Source organism: Anomaloglossus baeobatrachus, chromosome 10, assembly GCF_048569485.1.
Source record: "Anomaloglossus baeobatrachus isolate aAnoBae1 chromosome 10, aAnoBae1.hap1, whole genome shotgun sequence".
Classification (NCBI taxonomy): domain Eukaryota; kingdom Metazoa; phylum Chordata; class Amphibia; order Anura; family Aromobatidae; genus Anomaloglossus; species Anomaloglossus baeobatrachus.
The window spans coordinates 87903022-87928583 of NC_134362.1; the positions used below are offsets into that span (position 1 = coordinate 87903022).

Consider the following 25562-nt stretch of genomic DNA (forward strand, 5'->3'; position numbering starts at 1 on the left):
GTGACCACGTGTACTGCTCTACAAAGACTTTCTATAGGTAGAAATGCATCATTCTTCTATGATGCTGCACCCAAGGGGTCATTTTTCTTACAAGTTCCTATGATACGTTTGACAGGCAGAGCGTCATCACAACCATCCACTGAACACATGCTACCTGTAGTGTTATGTAATGTAGAGATAAGTGATGTGCGGGCACTACCATACTCGGGTGCTCATAACGAGCAGTGACCCTCGGACGAGCTGAACTTATGTAATTTTTACATTTTCTACCTTTATAATGTACCGTAGGTACATCCTATCCCAAAAATTACAGTGGAACCTTGGATTACGAGTATAATTGGTTCCGGGAGTGTGCTCTTAAACCAAATTACTCTTACACCAAAGCAAATTTTCTTATAGGAAATAATTGAAACAGACAATTCGTTCCACAACCCAAAAATATTTACTGTATTTAAACAACCTTATTACAGTAATACAATATAATGCACTGTATTCATAAAATTATTACAGTACACTAATACAAAATACTGTGCAGTAAAAGCATATAAAGCAAATTAAACTGCACATTAGCGCACAATAGAATTGTTGCTGTGCGGGAGGTACAGTATAGAGAAAAAAATGACGTATAAATATGACAACCTTTATTCTAGTATAATATACAAAAACAGACCCTAAGGCGGGTTTTGCACACTACGACATCGCAAGCCAATGGTAGCGATGCCGAGTGCGATAGTCCCCGCCCCCGTTGCGGCTGTGATATCTTTGTGATAGCTGCCGTAGCGAATATTATCGCTATGGCAGCTTCACATGCACTCACCTGCCATGCGACGTCGCTATGGCCGGCGAACCGCCTCCTTAAGGGGGCGGGTCGTGCAGAGTCACTGCGACGTCACACGGCAGGCTGCCAATAGAAGCGGGGGGGCGGAGATGAGCGGGATGTAAACATCCCGCCCACCTCTGTCCTTCCGCATAGCCGACGGGAGCCGCGGTGACGCAGGTAGGAGATGTTCCTCGTTCCTGTGACTTCACACACAGCGATGTGTACTGCCGCAGGAGCGAGGAACAACATCGGACCATCGCGTCAGCGTAATTATGGAATTCGCCGACGCTACACCGATGATACGATTATGACGCTTTTGCGATCGTTAATCGTATCATCTAGGATTTACACACTACGATGTCGAGAGCGACGCAGGAAGTGCGTCACTTTCGACATGACCCCTCCGACATCGCACCTGCAATGTCGTAGTGTGCAAAGCCCGCCTAAATCTATTCTCTCCAAAATAAGGGCAGAACCAAGCTAAATGTAGGGTAGGAATACTGCACAGGCAATTACGGTAGATTACAGTGCTAGCAATGTGCTGTACTGGTTAGCAGAAAGTACAATACTGTATCCACAAATGCAAATTGATAGAAATGCTACATAGTATATACTCTACAATGGTGTACAGTATACAGTACATATGTACAGAAAGTTACCTCCAGAGCGGGTCAGAGGGCGGTGAAAGGACAGAACCAGACGTGTGCACAGTCATTATTTGCTCTTATTGCACATCATTGCTCTTAAAACAAGTTACACATTTGTAAAAAGCTTTGCTTGTCTTGCAAAACGCTCTCAAACCAAGTTACTCTAAAGGTCCAGTCACACTAAGCAACTTACCAGCGATCCCAACAACGATAGGGATCGCTGGTAAGTTGCTAGGAGGTTGCTGGTGAGATGTCACACTGCGACGCTCCAGCGATCCCACCAGCAACCTGACCTGGCAGGGATCGCTGGAGCGTGGCTACACGAGTTGCTGGTGAGCTCACCAGCAACCAGTGACCAGCCCCCAGCGCCGCGTGGAAGATGCTGTGCTTGGTAACTAAGGTAAATATCGGGTAACCAACCCGATATTTACCTTGGTTACCAGCGCACGGAGCTACACGTGCAGAGAACAGGGAGCAGCGCACACTGAACGCTGGCTCCCTGCTCTCCTAGTTACAGCACACATCGGGTTAATTACCCGATGTGTCCTGCAGCTAAATGTGCACAGAGCAGGAGCCGGCACTGACAGTGAGAGCGGCGGAGGCTGGTAACAAAGGTAAATATCGGGTAACCAAGGACAGGGCTTCTTGGTTACCCGATGTTTACTGTGGTTACCAGTGTCCGCAGAAGCCGGCTCCTGCTGCCTGCACATTTAGTTGTTGCTGTCTCGCTGTCACACACAGCGATGTGTGCTTTACAGCGGGACAGCAACAACTAAAAAATGGCCCAGGACATTCAGCAACAACCAACGACCTCACAGCAGGGGCCAGGTTGTTGCTGGATGTCACACACAGCAACATCGCTAGCAACGTCACAAAAGTTGTTAGTTAGCAGCGATGTTGCTAGCGATGTTGCTTAGTGTGACGGGGCCTTTAATCCAAGGCTCCACTGTGTATCTACAAGAATTAGGTCAGTAAAATTTAGTGGATTTCAGAAATGGAGTAAAAAACAGGACAACTTGTAGGATCACTATGGGGAGATAAGGTATGCACACCAGTGACTATGTAAGGGGAATACATGGAATAGCAGAAACTGCTGTGTGAATACTGACATGAAAAATTCAATAGCTATATGTAAGGATGAAATGTGAAAAATGGAATCTGCATTACTGCCATGAACATATGAATCAAGAGAAATTTAGCTACTGAATTGATCAATGCAATAGAGCCCCAACACTACGCCAAAGTATTTCTCTACGTTGGGGTCCCTAGCTTGTGTGTGTCCTCTCATGCAGTTAAAAAACTTACCGTGTATGGGAAGCTGAGACCCAGGCTATATATACGATGTGGATTGGCAATAGGTGTGTATGGGGAGGGTTCACAAACGAAAAACTACTAACAAATAAGAAATAACGTTTGGAACTCCATTCTATGTCTGAACTGGGTGCAAAAACACCCAGTAGAGAAATACTTTGGCGTAGTGTTGGGGCTCTATTGCATTGATCAATTCAGTAGCTAAATTTCTCTTTATTCATATATTCATGGCAGTAATGCAGGTTCCATTTTTCACATTTCATTCTTACATATAGCTATTGCATTTTTCATGTCAGTATTCACACAGCAGTTTCTGCTATTCCAGTATTCCCCTTACATAGTCACTGGTGTGCATACCTTATCTCCCCATAGTGATGTTTTTTTAGGTTTTTGCACCCAGTTCAGACATAGAATGGAGTTCCAAACGTTATTTCTTATTTGTTAACTTGTAGGATCAGACCACATAAGCATGGTTTGCAGTCTACCAATGGACACAAGTCTGCATGAAGCTAGAGACACAAAATGGTTAAGACAATTTGAAAAAGTTTTTCATTTGAGTGATTGATGTAAAACAAAAAAAAACAAAAAAAATACAAAATGTGGACATAGCACTTAAATTACAATTCAAAATCACTGACAAAATTTAAAAAAAAAAAAAAAAAAAAAAAAAAGAGCATAAAAACAATTAGTAACCTAAACTCTTCCTTCATACCAGGACACTCGTCACATATATTACTCTGTGTGGAAACTGCTGTAATAAAACACTTAGGTGTCAATACAATTTTGCAGATACCCAGCTGAGTAATTTGCTGAACTACGAACAGGGATTAGCAAAACTGTAGCTGGGGTTTTATGTTTCGGGAAGAAAAATCTAACAACATTTTTCAGCTGCAGAAGAGACAAGCTCCAGTCATTAGATGTATAATGGGTAAAGCAGCAAAAACAATTACAAAAAGTAAATAAAAAAACCTCCATAGGTCCAATGACAATCACAAAATGAAATAGTGAAGATATTAGGAGCGTCTAAACGTGGAGGCCATGGATCAATGGATTTTTAAAATGTATCCATAAAGCAACACGTTAGGCGGCGCTTACATCAGCGATATTTTGCCGCAAAACCGGATCCATCATAAATGCATTTCGGTTCCATTCATTTAAAGTGGAATCGCGGCAAGATGCGGTGAAATGCAGTTGCGTGCGGCATACACAACTGCATGTGACCGCATCTTGCCGCAAATCCATTGTAAATGAATGGAACTGAAACGCATTTATGACGGATCCAGTTTTGCGGCAAAATACAGCTGAAGTTATTATGACAAAACATAGGTGCAGATTGAGCAAAGCGTTGGAGCATGATGTAGATATATGGTTCCATCAGATGGATCTACCATATTTGTGTTTAAACAGTCTACAGTTTAGATTGACAACCGAAATCCTCCTGCAGATTCACAAAATCAAACTTACAGCACCATAAGGATCTACCTGAAATTTGGGGAGTCTGCTGCAACCCCCAACGGTCTACTTTAACTGTCCTGTAATCCAAATAGGCGAGGGACCGCACGTCAAAGTGGCGTAATGCTTTGACAACATTGTTCCCAGAAGCTACCTTTGTTTCAGAGTTGCATCCAGGTGCTGTTCATGCTGTTCACATTCAGTTCACCACTTTTCCATCCATTGCAGCATTTTTACAGCCCTGCCAGACATTCTGGGAGGGTACAGCAGAAAAATTATTTGTGCGTCCCATTGACTTGCATTAGATTTTTTATTCGTAATGAAGACACCAATGGCACAAAATATTCAAGAAGAATAATGTGAACCCGAATATTTTAGCATTCACCGGTCACCAGTTGCAATAAATTGATGCAAATGCAAGTCAAATCATGGGGTGGCAGAAGAAGTGTTTAACAGGTCTTGAAAGAGACTCCAAAGATTATGTTGCCAGGGCCACTGGGCAAAAATTGTGGCAATTTCTTTTTTGCAGTCGACACCAACTGTTAAATGCAGGCAACCATACTATTAATAGTCATAGGCAACATATTCATACTAGGCCAGTACGCCAGTTCAGCATTTTTCACTATCTTTAGAAGAATCATTCCATTGGTGCACTGATGTTCTAGGTTCAAGACATGCGTTGTATTTGTAACTCTGCATTTTACAAGTGTCCTTAAAAAGCTAGGGAGGTTTAATAACTGGCTTACAATGAAAACAGATGAAGAATGAACATGAAATAAAAAAAAGGCAGGGCATGTACGTACAGTTGAAACTAGAAGTTTACATACATTATCTAAAAAGACACATCTGCATGTTTTTCTCACTATCTGACATGAAATCAGGATAAACCTTTCCCATTTTAGGTCAATTAGGAACCAAAATTATTTATATTTGCCAAATGCAAGAATAATGAGAATTTTTTAAGGAATTTATTACTTTCTGCAAAGTCAAATGTTTACAAACACTAAGGCTATGGTGCCCACGCTGCGGAAAATGCGCGGATTTTGCCGCGGATTTCCCGAAAATCTGCAGCTCAGGCACTTCCCAGCCATTTCTATGGCATTTTGGAAATGCTGTGCCCATGCTGCGGATTTTTCCGCAGCGGATTTCGTGCAGATTTTGATCCGGAAAAATCTGCAACATGTCAATTATTGTTGCGGATTTTCATCCTGATTTTGGCTTTAAAAATTGGGGAAAAAAAACCGTACCAAAATCCGTACCAAAATCCGCATCAAATCCGCACCTTTGAAAAGGTGCGGATTTTGCAGGAAAGCTGCGGATTTGGATGCAGAAAAATCCGCAGCTACATTCTCTCGTGGACATATAGCCTAAGACCACTATGCCTTTAAACAATATGGGGCAGCCCATGATGATGATGTCATGTCTTTGGAAGCTTCTGATTGGTTTATTGGCAACATCTTGAATTAGACACCTATGGAAGTATTTCAATGTACACCTGAAACACACTCCTTTGTGTAGGATCATGGGAAAGTCAAAAGAATTCAGCTAAGATCTCAGGAAGAGAATAGTGGACTTACACAAGTCTGGTTCATACTTGGGTGTAATTTTCAGATACCTGAAGGTGCCTCGTTCATCTGTACAAACAATTATACGCAAGTACAAACAAGATTTGAATGTCCAGCCATCATACTGCTCAGGAAGGAGACAGGTTCGGTGTACTACAACAGATGAATGTGCTTTGGTCAGGCATGTGCATATCAACCCAAGAACAAAAGCAAAAGACCTTATGAAGATGCTGGCGGAAGCTGGCAAGATTGTGTCATTATCCACAATGAAACGAGTACTGTATCAACATGGGCTGAAAAGCCACTCTGCCAGGAAAAAACCATTACTCCAAAAGAAAGATTAAAAAAAGCCAGATTAATACTTGCAAATGCACACAGGACAAAAACTTAATTTTTGGAGACATGTCTCGTGTTCTGGCGAAACTAAAATTCAAGTGTTCGGCCATAATGACCATTGTTATGTTTGGAGGAAAACAGGAGAAGCTAAGAAGCCTAAAAGTAAAAACACCAGCCCAACTGTGAAACACGGGGTGGCAGCATCATGTTGTGGGGTTGTTTTGCTGCAGGAGGGACTGGTGCACGTCACAAAATAGATGGCATCATGAGGAAAGAAGATTATGTTGCAATAATGAAGCAACATCTTAAGGCATCAAACTAGAATTTAAAGCTTGGACGGAAAGGAGTCTTCCAAATGGACAATGACCTGAAGCATACTGCCATACTGGTTACAAAGTGGGTTAAGAATAACAAAGTCAACTTTTGGAGCAGCCATCACAAAGCCCTGATCTCAACCCTACTGAAAATGTTTGGGCAAAGCTGAAAAAAGGCCGGCGTGATTAAAGCGACCTACAGACATGGCTCAATTACACCAGTTCTGTCAGGAAAGATGGGCCCAAGTTACTACCAACTATTGTGAGAAGCTTGTGGAAGGATATCCAAAATGTTTGACCCAAGGCATACAGTTTAAGGGTAATGGTACAAAATACTAATAATCTCTCTCTCTCTCTCTCTCTTTATTATGGCATTGGGCAAATATAAATAATTTTAGTTTCTAATTGACAAAAGGTTTATTAAGATTTAGGCCCTGTGTGCACACTGCGTTTTTACCCGCGGTTTTGCTGCAGAAATTTCTTGAGAAATGTTTGTAATCTTTCTGCACATTTCCCAGCAAAACCTATGGGAAAAAAGATAGCTGTGCGCACACAGTTTTTTTTTTTCTCAAGAAAATTCTTTCTGCAAAATTTCTTGAGAAAATGTGCATGTCACTTCTTTTCCACAGGTACCTGCGGTATTTCACTCCATTCACTGTAATGTAATCACGAAATACCGTGGGTATACACCGCAGGTAGCAAATTATGTGCGGTATACCATCGGTATAGCCGCGATTTACCTGCGGTAATGTTAATCACTGCCCGTTTTGCAGGGAAGTGATGTCATTATGACAGGAAGAGGAAGCCATGCAGAGAGTAAACACACACATCACAGACATAGAACACACACACACACACACACACACACACATCCTTTATTTTAAATAAAGGACAAAAAGACCCTCTTACACCCCTTTATTAATCCCCCCCAAACACACAGCTCTCCACACAGGTCCCACGACGCTTGCATCCAGCTGCGACTGACACTGTACAGAATGCAGCCTCGTAACGAGCCTGCAAAGGTAATTACAGGTCATTTCCCACGGCCGGTAATGTGAACACACTACCGCTCGGGAGAAATTCAGTGTCCTCACAGGGACTATATTGATTGATCTGTCCTATCCATCCATCTATGATTCCATCCATCTATGGATTCCATCCATCCAGCCACCCATCTATGGATTCCATCCATCCAGCCACCCATCTATGGATTCCATCCATCCAGCCACCCATCTATGGATTCCATCCATCCAGCCACCCATCTATGGATTCCATCCATCCAGCCACCCATCTATGGATTCCATCCATCCAGCCACCCATCTATGGATTCCATCCATCCAGCCACCCATCTATGGATTCCATCCATCCAGCCACCCATCTATGGATTCCATCCATCCAGCCACCCATCTATGGATTCCATCCATCCAGCCACCCATCTATGGATTCCATCCATCCAGCCACCCATCTATGGATTCCATCCATCCAGCCACCCATCTATGGATTCCATCCATCCAGCCACCCATCTATGGATTCCATCCATCCAGCCACCCATCTATGGATTCCATCCATCCAGCCACCCATCTATGGATTCCATCCATCCAGCCACCCATCTATGGATTCCATCCATCCATCCACCCATCTATGGATTCCATCCATCCATCCACCCATCTATGGATTCCATCCATCCATCCACCCATCTATGGATTCCATCCATCCATCCATCCATCTATGGATTCCATCCATCCATCCATCCATCTATGGATTCCATCCATCCATCCATCCATCTATGGATTCCATCCATCCATCCATCCATCTATGGATTCCATCCATCCATCCATCTATGGATTCCATCCATCCATCCATCCATCCATCCATCCATCTATGGATTCCATCCATCCAGCCACCCATCTATGGATTCCATCCATCCATCCACCCATCTATGGATTCCATCCATCCATCCACCCATCTATGGATTCCATCCATCCATCCATCCATCTATGGATTCCATCCATCCATCCATCCATCTATGGATTCCATCCATCCATCCATCCATCTATGGATTCCATCCATCCATCCATCCATGGATTCCATCCATCCATGGATTCCATCCATCCATCCATGGATTCCATCCATCCATCCATGGATTCCATCCATCCATCCATGGATTCCATCCATCCATCCATGGATTCCATCCATCCATCCATGGATTCCATCCATCCATCCATCTATGGATTCCATCCATCCATGGATTCCATCCATCCATGGATTCCATCCATCCATCCATGGATTCCATCCATCCATCCATGGATTCCATCCATCCATCCATGGATTCCATCCATCCATCCATCTATGGATTCCATCCATCCATCCATCCATCTATGGATTCCATCCATCCATGGATTCCATCCATCCATGGATTCCATCCATGGATTCCATCCATCCATGGATTCCATCCATCTATCTAGGATTCCATCCATCCATCCATCCATCCATCCATCCATCATTTATCTATTTCTCTATCTATATCAGAAGGAAATGACTCTCTTTTTCAACATGATTTACAAAAAACTGCAAGGACCAACCTGCTGCAAAAACGCATGCGTTTTTCCCGCGGTTTTGGTGCGTTTTTTTACCGCAGATGCGGTAATCTTCAACTCCCAGAAGTTTCTCAAGAAATTTTCTTGAGAAAAATCACTTTAGTGCGCACATAGCCTTAATGTCAGATAGTGAGAAAAACCCTGCATGTGTCTTTTTAGATAGTGTATGTAAACTAATAGTTTCAACTGTACATACACATTTGATAATCCCTTCAATGTGATGTAGATCAGAAGGCATTCAGGTCCTGAACCTCCCCCACAGATTGCTCCAGGGATTGTACAGAACATCAGGGCTCAGCAGGCAAAAGCCCTCCACACCTCCTTTCCGGTGGATCCACAGAATAGTCTCAGTGAGGTGCAGAGAGCTTCCGACTGCTGAGCCCTGCTGTACTGTACAATATTTATAGCACATTGGAAAGGGTAATAAAAAAAAAATAAAAATACTAAATGATAGTTACACATTAAATTTACACAGTCCATGGTAGAGGTGCAGTTTCAAACTTTCAAATGACACCGCTAAAGCAATGCTGAACCTGTTTTCTATGTGGTAATCCTTTCTAAGGCGCCCCACCTTGTTTTGTGCTCCAAGATGGAAAGCATTAGGAGGACATGACATGTAGGCACCTGGTAGGTATGGAGTACAGATCAGTTTAGTGTTCAGAGAGAACACAGGTTGAAGGTGTAAAGCGTAGGAGCATGTAATAAGTACACACTTGTACTGATGTAGGGCAGAAATAGCTGTGCACATATTGCGAAACTAAAGGCAAACATTGCAGGCACCACCAGAGCACCTGTAGGTTGAGAGAACCTGACCGCTCTGAATGAACACCTTCCCTGTCTGGAGATTAGGATTTATAAACATCTACAAACTCCAAATATACTTCAGGTCCAACTTTTCTATCAAGCTTTTCAGCATTTCAATCTTAGGGTTCCTCAATGTCTTCATAGTGCATTCAGGGTGAATATTTCCAATCATGGTTTAGTCACCCTAGGTGCTGAATGTTTAATAAGTTTATATCCAACACAGTAAGATCTAGTGACGTTACAAAAAAATGTAACCCAGAAATAGAGGCAGAAATGTCATACTTCACATGGGAAGGTGGAATGTAACCTGAAAGGCTAATAACTTCTAGAACAGAACTATAAAACATATAATTAAGTGATCCGAGCAGGATATTCTCCACTTTTGATTACTTAAAGGGGTTGTCAGACAAAAAAAAAAAAAAAAAAAAAAAAAATCTACCAGCAAATTATATATCCAAACCCCCAGGAACCCCTCTGATTCCAGCACACCAGGTCTTTGGCAGGACAGGTGCCATTGTGGCGCCCTGGACTAGCCAGGTCATCACACGTACTACAACATACACCCCCACCCTGAGACAGGCACATCAGCCAGACATAAAATCCTTGTTGCCTCCCTCCAGGGGCTGATGTCCACACCAGGTGGGGTGGAGCCAGGTGGTTGGCCCCACCCACTGAGGAGTTCACAGTCCTGGAGGGGGAAAAGTCAGATCAGTGAGTGAGGAGTAGAGAACAGTTAGGGAAGTGGTAGGAGAGGAGCAAACTGACCGTGTCCCGGTGTGTGGCCCAGGCACCAAGAGCAAGGTTGGCAGACAGTAGTGGCCGTCTGCAGGAGAGGCAGATCAACGCAGAACCGTAGGACCGGGGACGGGCGGTGGCCCACCGGTACCAAACCGGGGAGCGAAGTGAAGCCAGCACACTCAGGCAGGGCCTACGGACCCCAACCAGGCTTGGAGTCGCCATTAGAGGTCAAATCAGTCAGTGACCAGAACCCCAGGGGTTTCCTAACAGCCAAGACCCGATTGAAGGCAACCATCCAACCAACAGAAGGAAATACAGCTACCGCCACAGCTAGAGTTCCAAGGGCCAGAGCCTGCGGGCAAAAGGGCTCCTCCGGCACATATACACGCTGGGGAGCGGGTTACCGGTGGGAATCCATTGGGACCGAACATACACAAAGGTGCAGGGAAAGGCAGCCACCACTAACCGTCCAGGAGAGACTACAGCAGCCGGCTGCGGGACCCGTCCATCCAGCCGTTTGGTTTACCAGAGACTTTGCGTACCTTTGTGGCTGAGTGAATACTACCGTGCCATCTGGCACCGCGCAGCGCAGTCCAAGCGACCCTGCACCCATCCAACCCTGCCTCCCTGTCATCTCACCGGGCCCCAGGACCACCAACCCCTACCCATGGAGGGGGAAAACAACATCCCAGCTGCTCCCTGCCATCGCTCCCGGGATCCCCGTCACCAACAGCGGTGGTGCCCAACCTCACCACAACCCGTGGGTGGCGTCACGGACCAAATCCCCAAACCAAACTACCCCCCTTTCACTCACGGGCGAGGAGCGCCGCTCGAGTCCCTGGATCCGGCCCACTGCTCGAGCCACCGAGCAGCCATCGCAGCAGCGCCGGACCCGAGCGTTAGCGAGCGCAGTGCAGTGGCGTCCTTCCCCGCCCGCGACATCCTGTTTTTCGGTCACCTGGCTGCCGACATACAAGGCCTATAGGGTGGGGTTGCAGATTTGGAACAACTCCTTTTAAATGACATTTATTTTTTTGCAGAGCTAAATATTATTTAGAGGGTTACTCAAATTTAGCACAGCCGGAAATAACAGAGTGCTGTATTCGGCTATCTCCGTACTGTTTTCGGCCATTTCACAGTCCCATTCTCGGACAGACCCCCACCGATCAGTAATGTATCACCTATTCTATGGGATTAAAATAATCCTTTAACCTTGGGGGCACTAAGGGTACAGTCACACTTTAGCGACGCAGCAGCGATCCCACCAGCGATCCGACCTGGTCAGGATCGCTGCTACGTCGCTACATGGTGGCTGGTGAGCTGTCAAACAGGCAGATCTCACCAGCGACCAGCCCCCAGCGACGTGCAAGCGACGCTGCGCTTGCACGGAGCCGGCGTCTGGAAGCTGCGGACACTGGTAACTAAGGTAAACATCGGGTATGGTTACCCGATGTTTACCTTAGTTACCAGCGCACACTGCTTAGCTTAGCGTGTGCAGGGAGCAGGAGCCGGCACTGGCAGCGTGAGCGCTGCGGAGGCTGGTAACGAAGGTAAATATCGGGTAACCACCTTGGTTACCGGATGTTCACCTTGGTTACAGCTTACCGCAGGCTGTCAGATGCCGGCTCCTGCTCCCTGCACATTCAGGATTGTTGCTCTCTCGCTGTCACACACAGCGATGTGTGCTTATCAGCGGGAGAGCAACAATAAAAAAACGAACCAGCACTGTGTGTAACGAGCAGCGATCTCACAGCAGGGGCCAGATCACTGCTCAGTGTCACACACAACGAGATCGCTAATGAGGTCACTGCTGCGTCACAAAAAACGTGACTCAGCAGCGATCTCAGTAGCGATCTCACTGTGTGTGAAGCACCCCTAACACTGTGGGGGGGGTGAATGCTTTTTAAGATCAGCTGAAGAGGACCTGTAACGGTAGACATCAGAGTTACCAGCTCATCTTAGGTCCCAAACCTACCAGATTATCAGCGTTACTAAAGATAAAAGCAGTAAGTACGTGCCGAATCAATAACCTGCCAAAAGTCCATTAAATAGCTGCATGTTGCAATCTAAACAAAGCTTTTAACATTTCTCTATTGTCTGCCGAGACTCATCTGGAAGCAATTTACAGATGTCTGTAAGGCTGCATCAGCCAAGACACTGGGACCACCGGGAGTGGTGCGTGGCATACAGGAGGCACACGCTCGGCCACGAGTAGGATGGTGAAGGGAGGTGGGTGGCAAGCAAAGAAAAGCCACTTTTTGTGTTTGGCCACATTTCATATCCACACCCTGCCGAGAGGAGATAGAACAGGATGAGTGGTAAGCACTGCTATTAAAGTGACAGGACGAGCTGGTGTTCTGTGCCTGAATATAGACTACTTTTTATAGGATGTAAACGAAAAAAAAATAGGAGTCATATTCGCGTCAGCCATTAAAAGGCCCAATGGCTGAGCGATACTTTAGCTCCAAATCTAACTACTGCTTCAGACTTTAACTTTCCAAATCATACAACAGGGTGAATCCACCGAAGAGGAGTAATGCATGGTATTCATCATTATCCAGCCTGTCCAGCGCTCGTACAGGCTTCAGAGCTGAAATCTCCCAGCGATAAACACAGATATGAATATACTGATTGTAACCAGGATTTAGAGATGATAATATTTACAAAGTGGCTCAAATTTCATATAAATCATGCAGTGGAGTTAAAATTTTAGAGACCCTTTAAATCCCATAAAGTGAACAAGTCTAAATTGGGTGGCTTAGATGGTCACCAAGAAAAATAGACTCAATATGAACAGAGGGAAAAATAGTCACAAATGCAAACTCAGATGTGTAGTTCACTTGAGTGATCTTGTTTTTCGTGTCTAACCAGAAATGATTGTCCGGTGTGTCCTCTAAGATCTCTAACAATGAGCTGTACCTTTTCAAAGTCTTGCACTTAGTGCTTACATTTCCCTGTAGCGCCACCACAGGAGAAACTAAGCATTACATAGTGCCAACTAAAATGAGTTATTGGTGTAATGAAGGTCCTCCTGAGCTGGAGGCAATGTAACCACTCTTCAATACGCCCAAGAAATAAGAAATTCTTTCACTTAAAAAGGGAATCTGTGATGTTGTTTTTTGATATTAAACCGCCTCCGATGTGTTTTAAATGGTGCAATGTGCATCACTAATATGGTTAAAAAAAATAATAAAATTCCATATACTCATCTTAAAAAAAAAAAACAAAAAAAAAAAAACACACTTTATATCCTTAGTTGAATGCAGTAAATACCTTAGTTTTCAGTCATAGGGGTGAAGCTTATGATTAGTGCCAGTGACTGAGCCCAAGTTCAGGTATTTTTTTTTTTAACTTCGTGACACCCCCTCAGAATTGTAATTGATTACACCACAGGTCCTTCTACATCACTCCTCTGCTGAGCACCGCCCATTACGGTTACAACATTGTGACCACAGCACAGGTCATGATCGGGCTACCTAAATGGGCGGCATTAGGGATCAGGATTGTAGAAGTGGTGGTGAAGGTCCTGTGCTGATGTCACAATCATGTGACCTTAAATGGACAGAGCTCAGCAGAGAACTGATGATGAAGGACCTGTGGTAATCAGAAGAGAAATGGTTGTGCAGGACCTGTGCGAGGCCTCGATCATGTGACCTTAATGGGCGGCGCTCAGCAGAGAAGTGATGTTTAAGGACCTGTGGTGTAATCAATTACAATACTGGGGGCATCACCAAGTTAAAAAAAGAATCATGCCTCAATTTGAGTGACAGGGACTGATCCCAGCAAATTTGCCTCGCCTATGACTGAAACCTAAAAAGAAGTTACTGCACTCACCAAAGCATAGAAAGTATTATTTATCAAGATAAACACATGGAAGTTTTTTTTAAAGCATGTTAGTCCCTACATGCATAGTTCATTCTTAAAAAGACACACACAGAGAAGTCTGACACCGCTTTGGTCTGTTTGGCTACAGTGATATTAATGGGACATCACCGCTGCAGCCAATCACTGAGCTCAATAACTGAGCAGCTCATACTGTCTACACGGGCAGAGCTGCTGAGATTACAGACTGCCTGCAGCAATGTTTTGCAACCCTACCACTGCAGACAAACAGAGAATAAAAAAGCAGTGTCTGAGCTTGCTGGACCCAGGGAGGGGTAGTAGAGCACAGTTTGTTTTTTCCAACGGACTTGGCATATAGAAAAACAATTTACTTAAAAGAGAACCTGTCGCCTCATTCATGTTGCCTAAACTGTGGGCAATATGAATCCGATCCTAGCTGCATGATTGCTTGAATGTTTCAGAGAATAGATTTTAGCCGGCTAGTGACCATAGCCAGGAGCAGTCTTTCCCGTTGCGCCCCCCCAGCACTGCTGGTGGTGATTGACAGGTCTCTCCATCATGTGTACATAGGGACATGTCAATCACATGCAGCAGCGCTGGGAGGAGCCGGCTGGGGATCTGTAAAGTTTATCTCCTCTGAAATGCCAGAATGTTTCAGAAACAAATATACTTTATGATTCATGCTGCCTGCAGTTCGCCTAAGTCGACAGGTTCTCTTTAAAAAGGTGATAACTAACTAATGGGGTGTACAGTACAAAGCTGGGTTCACACATAGCGACAGTGACAACGACGTCGCTGTTACGTCACCATTTTCTATGACGCAACAGCGATCTTGTAAGTCGCTGTTATGATCGCTGCTTAGCTGTCAAACAGCAGAAGCAGCAGCGATCATAACGACACGCGTTGCTGTGCTACATGTGCAGAGAGCAGGGAGCCGCGCTTAGCGCTGGCTCCCTGCACTCCTAGCTACAGTACACATTGGGTTAATTACCCGATGTGTACTGCAGCTACATGTGCAGAGAGCAGGAGCCGGCACTGTCAGCGAGAGCGGCGGAGGCTGGTAACAAAGGTAAATATCGGGTAACCAGGGAAAGGTCTTCCCTTGGTTACCCGATGTTTACCCTGGTTACAGCTTACCGCAGCTGCCAGACGCCGGCTCCTGCTCCCTGCTCGCTGCTCGCTTCATTTCGTCGCTCTCTCGCTGTCACACACAGCGATGTGTGCGTCACAGCGGGAGAGCGACTACCAAAAAATGAAGCTGGACATTCAGCAACGACCGGCGACCTCACAGCAGGGGCCAGGTCGTTGCTGGATGTCACACACAGTGACAGCGACAGGACGTTGCTGCAACATCACAGAAAATGGTGACGTAGCAGCGACGTCGTTGTCGTCGCTGTGTGTGACACCACCCTAAGATGGTCTAAATTAGACCACCCCCTTAAAGATCGGAAAAGATGCCTTGTACTGTTTCCTTTCTCCAACTACTCAATGTGCTCAGAGATTTGTTCTGCTAATAGGTGTTAATTAAAAATTCCACCCTCGTCACACCCTTTGTTATGCATGAAAGTGGATTTCTCACAACTTGTGATATTTCCAAATGCTCTAACTAGGTCACGCCAGTCCAGCCTCAGTGATTATCATCCACGGCAGAGAAAGCGCTCGTCCTTGGAAGGATATGAAAATAGAAAACCAACATTTTAGCCATTTGTGCGGCACTAAACCAGAACGTGCTTCCTTATACTCTGTGTAAATACTGAAGAAGCTAATTTTTCATCGGATTTTGACAGAATGAAGCAACATTCTCATGGTGTGAGCACAATGACAGGATGGGCTAATTGGAATCAGTTGGAATAGCAGTCTTGCAAACATTTCCATATACACAGCCTGCAGATCTCAAAGCTCCCACCCACTTAGATCGTGTAAACACCAATTAGTTTCACTTTACGCCATTTTGAACACACATGGACAAAATACAAAAAACAATAAGAATTGGCCCAACATAGAAAGTTTTATGGCTCAATACATCCGGTTTCAGATACATATGGAGAAACTGTATTACCCACTCACACAAGCAAAAAAAATAAATAAAAAAAAAGTGTTGAGAATCCAAGGAGATCTACAAATAGTAAAGAAAGCAAAGACTTCTAATTCTAGTTTTGGGAAGGGCAAAAGATTGGGTTTTATTTCTCAATGTTGCCTATGCTACTTCTAGCAACAAGTTTAAACGTTTCCTCACAGATAGCTAAAGGACCATCACTGACAGCAGGAATCTCTCCCGATTCCCCTTATACAGGAGCTGTAGGACCATTCACTGCAGCCATCTCTCCCGACACCTCTTATACAGGAGCTGTAGGACCATCACTGACAGCAGCCATCTCTCCCGATTCCCCTTATACAGGAGCTGTAGGACCATTCACTGCAGCCATCTCTCCCGACACCTCTTATACAGGAGCTGTAGGACCATCACTGACAGCAGCCATCTCTCCCGACACCTCTTATACAGGAGCTGTAGGACCATCACTGACAGCAGCCATCTCTCCCGATTCCCCTTATACAGGAGCTGTAGGACCATTCACTGCAGCCATCTCTCCCGACACCTCTTATACCGGAGCTGTAGGACCACCATTGACCGCAGCCATCTCTCCCGACATCTCATACAGGAGGTGTAGGACCATCCCCGATAGCAGCCATCTCTCCCGACACCTCTTATACAGGAGCTGTAGGGCTATCCCTGACAGCAGCAGTCTCTCCCGGCTCCTCATACAGGAGCACTCACTCTGTCCAATGCTCCTGTGTTGTCTAGGAGAGACGATTTAAGACTAGTTTGACAGCGACTTATACTTCTGATAAGAAAAGGCCCGCTAGTCCGAAAAAAAGCCATACCATGCCATCTACCCCAAAATAATAATTAATGATTTTATTCATTTATATAGCGCTATTAAATTCCACAGCGCTTTACATACATTGTGAGCCCCAATGGGGACAGTGTTGCCAATCTAGAGTCCCTATCTGTATGTCTTTGGACTGTGGGAGGAAACCGGAGTACCCGGAGGAAACCCACACAAACACGGGAAGAACATACAAACTCCTTGCAGATGTTGTCCTTTGTGTGATTTGTACCCAGGAACCCAGCGCTGCAAGGCTGCAGTGCTAACCATTGAGCCACCGTGCCACCCATTTAATCTATGGACATCGAGTAGAAAGGCCCTATACACGATTGTCAGCAGAGCCTACAGAGATTGGCGAGTTCAGCTGACTAGGTTCAATGTGTATGGGGCCTTAAGAAATTAAACACATGCTCTAATTTGTTGCCTTTAGGGTCAATATTTAGAAAAGAAAAAAAAAAAAAAAAAAAAAAAACCTACAAGTTTCAGTAGGACCTGATGTGCAAACTCCAACTCAGAAGAACTACTGTGGGCCAAAAATAATAATTAAGGGTTTCATTGCTGAAATCTTTGACTTTCATTCCCCACTCTATATATATATATGGTACACTGAGTGCCTACAGTAATGAAAGCAGTCCAGTAGGCACTTCATATACTGTCATACTTTTATCAGAATTATTTTCAAACTAAATATTTCTTGTATAATAAATAATATATATACTTACAATTCTACAAGATAGGGTAAGCCTTTAAATGCACCTTCTGGCAACTTTGTTATGTTATTCATGCTGATATCCCTAAAAATAAACAAAAAATAATAATTAGAATCCATAAGAACAAAATATTAGAACATTTTGATCATTGGATATACAAACCCTGGAAAAAATTATGGAATCACATGGCTCTGAGGATATTCATTCAGTTGTTTAGTTTTGTGCCATGTCTGTGATCTGCTTTTTTTTTTTTTTTTTTTTTTTTAAAAACAAAAGTAAAGTCATTTCAAATAGCAACTTTCTGGCTTTAAGAAACACTAAAAAAAACAATAAAAAAAAAAATCATGAAAACAATGTTCGCCAGTAATTGTTACTTTTCAAAACCAAACAGGTGGAAAAATTATGGAATCGCTCAATTCTGAAGTAAAAATAAACAGAATCACCCTGTAAATTTTCATTCCCAAAACTAACATCTGCATCAAATAAGATCTGCTCGTTAGTCTGCATCTAAAACGGAGTGATCAAACCATGGAGAGCTGTTGCACCAAGTGGACTGACATGAATCATGGCTCCAACACGAGAGATGTCAATTGAAACAAAGGAAAGGATTATCAAACTCTTAAAAGAGGGTAACTCATAGCGCAATGTTGAAAAAGATGTTGGTTGTTACAGTCAGCTGTGACTAAAATCTGGACCAAATACAAACAACATGGGAAGGTTGTTAAAAGCAAACATACTTGTAGACCAGGGAAGACATCAAAGCGTCAAGACAGGAAACTTAAAGCAATATGTCTCCAAAACAGGAAATGCAATAAGAAAACAAATGAGGAACGAATGGGAGGAAACTGCAGTCAATGTCTGTGACCGAACTTTATGAAACCGCCTAAAGGAAATGTGATTTACATAGAGAAAAACTAAACAAGAGCTATCATTAACACCTAAACAGAAAAAAAACAAGGTTACAATGGGCTAAGGCCTAAGCAGTCGTGGACTGTGGATGGCTGGATGAAAGTCATATTCAGTGATGAATCGTGAATCTGCATTGGGCAAGGTGTTCATGCTGGAACTTTAGTTTGGTGTCGTTCCAATGAGATTTATAAATATGACTGCCTGAAGAGAACATGTAAATTTCCACAGTCATTGAGGATATGGGGCTGCATATCAGGTAAAGGCACTGGGGAGATGGTGGTCATTAAATCTTCAATAAATGCCCAAGTTTACATTGAAATTTTGGACACTTTTCTTAGTTCATCAATTGAAAGGATGTTTGGGGATAATGAAATAATTTATCAAGATGCTAATGTATCCTGCCATAGAGCAAAAACTGGAAACATTCCTTGAAAGAAGACCCATAAGGTCAATGTCATGGCCTGCAAATAGTCCAGATTTCAACCCGATTGAAAATCTTTGGTGGAAGTTGAAGAAAATGTTCCATAATAAGGCTCCAACCTGCAAAGCTGATCTGGCAACAGCAATCAGAGAAAGTTGGAGCCAGATTGATGAAGAGTACTGTTTGTCACTGATTAAGTCCATGCCTCAGAGACTGCAAGCTGTTATAAAAGCCAGAGGTAGTGAAACAAAATACTAGTGATGTATTGGAGTGTTCTTTTGTTTTTCATGATTCCATAATTTTTTACCTCAGAATTGAGTGATTCCATAATTTTTCCCCGTTTGGTTCTGAATAGTAACAGTTACTGGCTGGCTAGCACATTATGTTTTCATGATTTTTTTTTTGTGTTTCTTAAAGCCAGAAAGTTGCCATTTGAAATGACTTTAGTTTTGTGCCATGTCTGTGATCTATATGTTTGGTTTTTTTTTAACAAAAGTAAAAACTGAATGAACATCCTCAGAGCCTGGTGAGTCCATAATTTTTGCCAGGGGTTGTAGAGCAATTTCTATTAGGAAAAAAAAAAGAAAAAAAAAAAAAAAAGAACAAATTGTACATTTATTTTGCGTTTCTTTCCGTACGTAAAACAATTCCTTAAAAATTATAGTAAGACAAAATTACGTAGGTGCATATAAAATTTATACAGAAATGACTAGTGATGAGACGGGATGAGCCGTACGTCTTGCTGGGCACAATCGCAGGTGGCAATATGGCAACTCCACAAAGCATTATTTGCAACTCCTCTAATATTTATAACTAGTAAAAAGTGAATCTACATTTTAAAAGACAAAATGAAAAAGCTGCCAACACAACATTTTTAAAAATATGTTTTCATTCCATAAACCACGAAGTGTGGATGTCAGCAATCTACGGACCGTGAAAAAAAAACAAAACTAAGAAAAGGGTCAGCTGTGGACAAACATGTGTTCTGTATCTTAAATTAGTATCCAGTTATGATTTACAGCGCAAGTAAATATAGGGCTGCCGTGTTGAATTTAGTGCCATGAAAACCTAAATGTGTCGGTATTTTTGGTTTCCACATAAGCAGCAGAATGGTGCCAAGTCTGAACTTTCATGATCATTTCCAGCAAAACATTTAAAGGGTAATTCTGAAAATCACAATGTGTTCTACGAGAAATGTACACACCTTTATCAAACTGAGAAATCTGCCCTTTTTTGCAAATATCCCCACCAGAGTGCCCCTCCAGGCTCTATCTACCCTAGAGTTACCACTATAACTGTCCGGTAGTTCCAGGAGCTGTGGTCCATTCTCAGCCGGATTTCTGCCCAACTGTGCCATTTCTGGAACGGAGCTTCTACTATGAGGGATTTTGTCACGGGAAAGGAGCGACGCCTCAAATACAGAGCAAAGCTCATACCGAGACTACTGTTTGCCCAGAAACCAGGCAGGACATCAGTGGCCTAGAAAAGTTACATTGTGATGGTCATGGTGCTAAATTCAGAATGCTCAACCTTGACTATTCTCATGAACATCTGTCCTTGAGCCAAACTGTGACATTAAAATTGGAAAAACAGACTGAAGGTCATGGCCTCCTACTGAAACGTCTCATTTAATCACTGTTGGTATAATCCAGAAGGTATCAAGTCATAAATTCACAGATTTATACCTAGAAAAGTAGCAGTAAAGCAACAACCATAATTCTGAAAAACTGCACCTCCATTGCAATAGGATATCATTATAATCTAGCATACTTGACTATTTGTAAAGCAGAGCCCCCTAACCTGACTGGTAGCTATGTGAAAATACTTCGGCCCTAAAGTAAAACTCTTCATGGGCGCTACAAAATTAGTTTATTTAACATGATCACTATGTACTCTGACCATCCTTTAAACCACCTATTGAAATGTGACAGTTTTTAATGGTGGAAGACTATCCTATCCCTAGCCTCAGGGATACTCCTTATGGTGCAGAGGCCAGAGACTCCTTCCTAGCCCTGCTCCTGACCAGTTCTGATCTTATTCCTCTCCCCCTCAAGGAGGGACAGGATAGGAGTATGTTGAAAACCACAAAAATAGACAGACCGGAAGAAACCAATACTGTAACTCAACATGCACACAGAAGTATAAGACAGAAGTATAAGACAGTAAGCGATTAGAAGGTAAACAAGAGCAGGAAGGAAGCAACAAGACAAGTGTAAACTCCACAACTGCTCCAAGCAAAAGCAAACACTTTCACCAGAAAGTCTGGGACATCAAAGCTCGCAGAGCACCACAGAATAACCCATAGCTAGCATGAGCAAAAGGTTTCATCAAGTATAAAGACAGGAGCAGATGTGATTGGCTTCCCCACCACATGTGATCACAGGAGCCCAAAAAGAAGAAGACTAGCAGAGATTAATCCCCCCTAGCCTGCCTATGAATCAGCACACAGCAGGTCAACACCCGTCTCTGCATGTGTTGATCCCAGACACTAGAGAAAACTATTGGGTGGAGTGTCAGAATCTGCAAAGTGAACAGAGCCCGATTCCCCTATGACAGTCTGCAAAGTTTGTGCAAAGCTCCGTGTAACAACTAGAAGAACCTACAATGGTCATGAAGTAGCTCGAAACATAAAAATAAAATTAAACAAATTAAACAACACCCTATTGACAACCGCCTGGACAAAAACAAAAGGCACCCCTTGAAAGATTGAAAATAATTTCACCATAGGGACACGTTAAACTACAGGGTGTCCTGTAATTAGCATTACAGGTGTCCATAAACTTGTAATCAGTCTGCCTATTTAAAAAAAAAAAAAATGATGAAAAGTAGTCAGTGTGCTGTTTGGCATCGTGGTGTATAACCCGTTGAACATGGACCAAAGAATGCCAAGGATAGGGTTGTCTTAGACAAAACAGAAAATGAGAAACTTCTTAAAAAAGGTAAAGACTATAACACCATCTCCAAACAGATTGATGTTCCTGTTACTATAGTTGCACATATTACTTAGACGTTTATGGGACTGTAGCCAAACTTGATGGCTGTGGCCACAGGGGCGAAATTTATGACAAATTGAAGAGGCAATATGAAGAGAAATTGCCCAAAACTTGCAAACAGATTAAAAGTGAATTCAAAGGTCAAGGTATTAAAAAGAAAAAAAGAAAAAAAAAAAGCGTCAGATCACAGCATCGGTTATTGTCTTGGGCAACTGAGGAAACCAAGTCATAAAAAAAGGAAGACTGGATTTTGCCAAAATGCATATCGCCAAGCCAAAAAGCTCAGAGGGAATGTCCTTTGGACAGACGAGCCAGAACAAGAGCATTTTGGCAAGTCACATCAGCTTTATTTTAAGAAATTCAAAAATGAGGCATTCACATAAAAGAACACTGTCCCTACTGTGAAACATGGAGGAGGCCCAGTTAGATTTTGCGGCTGCCTTGTCGCATCTGGCACAGGGTGCCTTGAATTTGTGCGGAGTACAATGAGAATATAAGACTATCATCATCATAGCATTCTAGAGCAATATGGTCTGCCCAATGTCAGAAAGCTTGGTCTGACTGGCAGGTCATGGGACCTCCAACAGGAAAATGACACACAACACAGCTATAAACATCCAAGAGTGGCTAAGAGAAAAGAATTGAACTATTTTGAAGTGGCTTCAGCTTCCCCACAAAGTCGGCCACCATACCCATGTACAGAAGGCTCACTGATACAAGGATATCATTTGTTTGCAGTAATTACTTCAAAAAGTGGTGCTACAAAGTATTAAGTGTAGGGTTTTCAGCTGCATTTTATTGCGGTGGCCACGGGTGTTTTTTTACTTTAAACAGGAGGTACCAACAATTTGTCCGTGATCGAACTGAATGCTGTATTTTAACCTTATTTTTAATTATTCTTTAACAACAACTTTACCAAAACAAAAGTACCAGGGTACCTGCTATTTACATATACTACCAGTAACGGTGAGGGATCTGACAGACACAGATCTCTGTGTGAGAGCCTACCTACCATCAGCACTCGCCAACAATAATTGGGCTGGTGAATGCAATTTTATTTTTTTTTTGAGGGGGGGGGGGTTGGTTCCACACTATGTGAAGCATTTAATCTATAAAGCGTCCCACAGGCAGGTGGCTGCAGTTGGTCCCCGTCCTCTGCCTTTATTCACATGGATGTCACGACACAGGATAAGGTCACTATTAGATTCGGATCGCCCCGACTGGTTACATCTTGTAGCGGTGGGATGGCTGTTACACTTTTTGATCAGTATTAACGAAGTACCATCTTATTGACATGTACTACTATTTACTTACTATAGGGTTTATGCTTTGTGTTTTTCTCTTGGGCTTTATGCATGTGTATCTCACAAAACGAGTTTTTAGGATATGAACTTAGCTATTGAGCCACCGGTAAAATTAATAAAATGGTGCATTGCCAGGACTTAGTAGTAAATGTCACAGTATTGAGAAAATTAATTCTAAAAAGAAGAACCTGACATTAAAAAAATGCAAGTGAGGTTACAACAATTCAGAAATAAAAGAGGAAAAAAAATGTGGAAAAAGCAAAACACGCAGAAGTTCGGGAATAGATAAGTTATAAAAACAGCACAACGTGTAGGCGAGCCAGTTAATACTTTGCCACTTCTAAATTAGACATGACGCTTTGGAAATGTCAAGCTCTGAGCGGAAATAGCCTGAAGTAGCACAAGGAATAGATAGTCCTAAAATGGAAAATATGCTATAAATTTGGCACTATTATTTTTGACTAAAAATATGTTTTACAAGTCTGGACTATTTATTGCACTTGGTCAGCCATTGTGTTTTGATGGTTTCCTGCAAACTGGCAGCAGTATAACTATGGGATTAACTTATTCACAAATTGCTACATGAGAAACTGTGGCAAAAACATCCCGTGATAGGGAATCTGTCACCAGGATTTTGCCACCTAATCTGAGTGCAGCATAATGCAGGAGCAGAGACCCTGATTCCAGCAATGTGTCACTTACTGAACTGTGTGTTTATTGATTCAATAAAAAAAAAAAAAAAAAAAGTGTTTTATCAGCAGGAGATTATACGTACAGAACTAGGTGTCTCATGCCTCCTAGTCAACCTGTTCTGTATAAGCTAGCCTCCACCACTGATTGACAAAGCTGCTCATCAGCGATGTGGCGGGGTGATACACAGCTCAGCATTCTAAGCTCCGCTAGATCCACAGCATAACCGCTGCACCCAGTAAACTAAGTGATACATTGCTGGAATCAGAGTCTCTGCCACTAAATAATGCTGCGCTCAGGATTCTAAAGCAAATACAGATTCTTTTTAAAAAAAATAATCTGGTCCATTCAGTTATTTAATTTATTTTTAGACACAGACTTAGTTTCCTGTCCTTTAGGAACAGGTTTTTGCAGGCTTCTTATTATCAGAGGCAGGAATATAACATAACAGGATCCACCAATCACAATAAGCAATGTCACAGCTGGCCTGCTCACCCTCCCTTCACAATGACCTCTGCACATGCTCATTTGATGCTTTAAAACAAAATACAGGGTCATGTCCAGACCATTGTGGCTGTTTCATGAAACATGGGAGTGGATGGGTCCATGACCTAAAATGTCTTTTTCACATCTATTTTTAAAACACTAACCAATTTTGAAGTTAGCTTTATTGCACAATACCCTACACTTCGCCCTCTCTAGCCAAGTGCAAAAATGCGTTATCCCCCCTCAGTTCTTGTATGGCTCCAATCATGGCGATGATTCATTTGAGAGTGGTCCTAGAAGCAGTAGGGTCTCACTGGTGTCACTCACAACTTCTATGTCCTGTTCCAGGTGGGGCAATATATGCTGGAGAGAAGCGAGTGCAGCTCCGACCTCCTGTGATGCCACATTTGAGAATCCTCTGAAACTTAACCCCCTTTTCAGTCAGCATGGTTTCTGCTATTAGAGTAACACACCTCTGGTGCTGTTCCAGCAGTATCAGAATTCACTCTCCCGAGGCTCACATGACATGGTTACGTCATGCAAGCCCCGAGCCTAGTCAGCGCTGGCTTCACTCTCCCAGTCTTCAGATGAATCAAACATTTAGAGGCAGTCAGAGCTGTGGCCACGCACTTCCTACTGATGTTTGATATGTCAGAAGGCCAGGAGAGCGGTTGCCGAAGACAGGGCTTGCAAATGTCATGTGAGCCTAGGGAGAGCGAATGCGGATACTACTG

At 43.2% G+C, this 25562-nt stretch overlaps 1 protein-coding gene across 2 annotated transcripts in view; it reads right to left on the minus strand.

The window, feature by feature from the left end:
• LGR4 (leucine rich repeat containing G protein-coupled receptor 4) overlaps nucleotides 1–25562 on the minus strand; it is a 140612-nt gene that overhangs the window by 64313 nt on the left and 50737 nt on the right. The window contains exons 1-2 of one of the 2 annotated variants that reach the window (XM_075325499.1): nucleotides 20643–20730; nucleotides 18038–18109 (exon numbers count right to left, since the gene is read on the minus strand). In XM_075325499.1, the coding sequence (XP_075181614.1) occupies nucleotides 18038–18099 (62 nt within the window). In that variant the 5' untranslated portion in view covers nucleotides 18100–18109; nucleotides 20643–20730. Of the gene's footprint in view, nucleotides 1–18037; nucleotides 18110–20642; nucleotides 20731–25562 lie in introns of those variants that run through there. The other variant, XM_075325498.1, reaches the window with a different exon arrangement.